This window comes from Sinocyclocheilus grahami, unplaced genomic scaffold (assembly GCF_001515645.1).
Source record: "Sinocyclocheilus grahami isolate Dianchi unplaced genomic scaffold, SAMN03320097.WGS_v1.1 scaffold36.1, whole genome shotgun sequence".
NCBI lineage: Eukaryota > Metazoa > Chordata > Actinopteri > Cypriniformes > Cyprinidae > Sinocyclocheilus > Sinocyclocheilus grahami.
Window position 1 is genome coordinate 1,200,112 of NW_015505215.1, and position 3,875 is coordinate 1,203,986.

The 3,875-nt window shown below is 35.0% G+C and overlaps 1 protein-coding gene across 1 annotated transcript in view; it reads left to right on the forward strand.

The window, feature by feature from the left end:
- The first annotated feature begins 1,149 nt into the window (after positions 1-1,149).
- The window catches only part of LOC107581618 (solute carrier family 40 member 1-like), a 3,758-nt gene continuing 1,032 nt past the window's right edge, over positions 1,150-3,875 (forward strand). Inside the window, exons 1-5 of the mRNA XM_016267246.1 lie at positions 1,150-1,191; positions 1,272-1,431; positions 1,989-2,104; positions 2,292-2,418; positions 2,840-3,094. Of these exons, the coding sequence (XP_016122732.1) occupies positions 1,150-1,191; positions 1,272-1,431; positions 1,989-2,104; positions 2,292-2,418; positions 2,840-3,094 (700 nt within the window). The remainder of the gene's footprint in view (positions 1,192-1,271; positions 1,432-1,988; positions 2,105-2,291; positions 2,419-2,839; positions 3,095-3,875) is intronic.

Genomic DNA, 3,875 nt, shown 5'->3' on the forward strand with positions numbered 1-3,875 from the left:
TTATTATTATTTTTACAGGTTTGTATATATTAGGCCTCATTGTAGGGCATGACAACCATGCCAACAAAAGAACTAAGTTTATTTTAAATATTTATTTTGAACGATTTATGCATCTATAATTTATTGACCCGATTCTAATACAGTCATGCTGTTCATGCAGGATGTCTCTCAGAATAGAGGGGGCCCAGTGTGGTGGTGTTGCTGTGGAGTTTGATAATAATAATGACAGAGATTCACCCGTGATCAAAGCCAGGAATATACCACGTATGTTTCTTCAAACTAACTCAAACTATTTTGACTGCTTCATGCATAGAGGGAAGTGGTTTAATACTTCAAACTAGTCAATATCTGTTGTATTTCGACGTGATTAATTATGCCATAATTAGCCAATTTTCTTGACAGAATATGCAAGGAACAGTTTACACAAATTTGAAAACTGAGTCAATATTTAGTGAACATTCTAAGTCATTCCAAAGCGCTTGAATTTCTTTCGTGGAACACTAGAGGAACGTCATGCTTTTCCATGACACCCAAGTAATTCCAGAGTTATGCATTATTGTTTTGTTACAAACGGATTTAAGTAATTATTGTGAATCAACCAAGCTTTTCATGTTCTTGCCAGTTCATGAGAACAGTAGGAATGTCTGATTCACTAATGAATCATTAGAGTTGAGTTTTTCAGACTTCGTTTAACTGGTTCACAAAATAGAATGATTTCGAATCAGAGAGATCCGGATCTTGAGTTTACAGTTTATGAGACTAAACTAAAATCCTCAGTCCCCCTTCATCATAACTGCATGGAGCGACCAGCACAAACCTTCATAATTTTTACTTTAGTGCTCCGTGGGGAAAACAAAACAAAACATGGGTTTAGAGAGTAAATTGCATTTTTGGGTGAACAATCCTTTTAAATTTTAAAGTAAGGCTTAGAGTGATTAAAATAGAGAAACATTCATCTGCTATTTTAGAAGATGCTAAGCCTGCTTGTTCTTGCTGTCTGGATTTAAACAGTCGATTATTCTAAAACAAATGCACATTCAAGAAATAAATCTTTCGAGACTCTTCTCATCTACCTCAAGGGCCCAGAGTTCCTCATCTATGTGAGCGGAGCGTTATCTATGTGGGTAAGGAGCCGCTTTCGTATCTACCATGCTGGCACTCAGTAAGCAGGGCATGAGCTCTGGCACACAGGTTTTTTCATAATACTTTGAGTACCACACAAAAGATGTGAAGTATGATATCTTGAGCCGATCATCTCTTTCGCGTGCCAGGGTGATCGCATGTGGCATTTCGCCATGTCTGTCTTCCTGATTGAGCTGTATGGGCATAACCTGCTGTTAACTGGCATCTTTGGACTGGTGGTGGCCGGATCGGTGCTCTTATTAGGGGCTTTGATTGGAGACTGGGTTGACCGCAACCCAAGAAACAAAGGTGAAAGATGCATTATGTGGTGCATTTATGGTTAAAAAAAAGATATGTCATGTGTTTTTTTGCAATGTTATTATTATTATTTGCATTATATATCATTAATTTGCACCTCCCATATTCTCCTTACTGTAATTATTATTTAAAATATTGAATATTTCACCATTTTAGTTATTGTCATTTAAATAGTCAAAATTTTTTAGCTATTTATATATCATGGTATTGATTGTTGTGCTGTCTTTGATTTATGCAGATGTTTAATTTAAAAATATATATATTTTTTCTTAATATATTAAATCCTTAATGTCAAGATTAAAACATCCAAACTGATCACATTAACGAGAATTGTCATGAAACAATTGACAAAAAAAAAATAATAATAATAACAATGACAACAACTATAATAATAATAATAATAATAATAATAATAAAGGTCCTTAGGCTATACATTTTTTTTTTATTCTTTTGATTTTGAGGAGAAACGACAGAAGCATTTTTTTCAAGTGATAGTATTTTTTCGTTTATTTTAAGTATCATAATTCCCTTTCTATCCATCTCGACAGTGGCCCATGCATCCCTATTTATTCAGAATATCTCAGTGACTGTCTGCAGCATCGTGCTCATGTTGGTATTCTCATACAAAAAGCGGATTGAGCAAATCTGGGATGGGTGGCTAACTGTAAGTCCCTCTTACATTGTTTGTACCCTTAAAATGTGTTATTATTATGCCTATTCAGAATGCAATCATGTGTTCAGAGTAGCACTGTGTGTCTTCCGTCTCTGACTAGTCATTGCTGAACATAAGCATGTCTGCTGTAATGGCAAAGCATAGATAGTAACTGGTTGCATCACACAACTCACACAAGGTGGTTTGTTATATGGTGGTGATCGTCCTGGCAAATGTGGCGAACCTAGCCAGCACAGCTCTCACCATTGCCATCCAGAGGGACTGGATAGTGGTGATCACAGGCTACAACCGTGGACATCTCGCAGGTATGACCTTTATTGACCTTTATTTCAGTTAGCATAATGCTAATCTGCGCTAATGCTAATTGAAAATCATATATAAGTGTTATCAGTCTAATGCATTAGATATATTGCTTGCAAATACACTGTAATTTCTTATCTCTGTTTCAAAACCAAGTAATTCATGGCCTTGGCTAATGCTTACACAGGCAGCTTTCTAACCATCATGGAACCTCATAGGTGACCGATTTAGAAACTCTACATGGCAGCAATTCCACATGGTGCACAAAAAAAAAACAGAAGAAAAAAAAAGTCCATTGATTTCAGTAGAGTTTGATGTTAGCATGTTGCTAAACTAACAGTGCAATACTCTAATAAGCCTACAACTGCAGTGCATACAAAAATATTCTTCAAAAACATTTAGAGTTTTGATTACCTACTGATACAGGAATGAATGCTACAATGAGGCGGATCGATCAGGTGACCAACATCCTGGCTCCACTGGCAGTGGGTCAGGTAATGACCCTGTCCTCTAATGTGGTTGGCTGTGGCTTCATCTTAGGATGGAATCTGGTGTCCCTCATTGTAGAGTTCATCTTCCTCTCCAGAGTCTACCGGATCGTACCAGCACTGTCTATCAAACCACCAGCTATGGAACATCAAAGCTATTTAGAGAAGAAAAGAGAAAGAAAACGCTCACAAGGTAAAACCTACATTTTTGAAATAACCAGATGTATGATGTTTAGACCCATGTTTGATATATAATATATGTTTAAAGTTACACTCAGTAGTTTGGTATATATTTTTAGTCGATATTGCAGATATCGCCTTATACTGACACCTGATGGGCTGGATATAGCACATTACAGAAGTTTTCAGTTAGCGATTCATTTGTAAAAATATTCCCTATTCAGAACTGAATTTTTTCTTTAAAAACCTCAAATTTGAAGGTTTATAGGCCTTATGGACAGAAAAACAACAAAACAATAGATAGAATTACAAATAGAATTATAGATAGATAGATAGATAGATAGATAGATAGATAGATAGATAGATAGATAGATAGATAGATAGATAGATAGATAGATAGATAGATAGATAGAGGGCAAACTATAGAACAACAGAAAGATAGAAACAACAAACGATAGAACACAATAAACAGGAAGATAGATAGATAGATAGATAGATAGATAGATAGATAGATAGATAGATAGATAGATAGATAGATAGATAGATAGATAGATAGATAGATAGATAGATAGATAGATAGATAGAGGGCAAACTATAGAACAACAGAAAGATAGAAAGAAAAGACAAAGATATGAAGAATAGATATAAACAACAAACGATAGGACACAATAGACAGGACGATAGATAGATAGATAGATAGATAGATAGATAGATAGATAGATAGATAGATAGATAGATAGATAGATAGATAGATAGATAGATAGATAGATAGATAGATAGATAGATAGATAGAG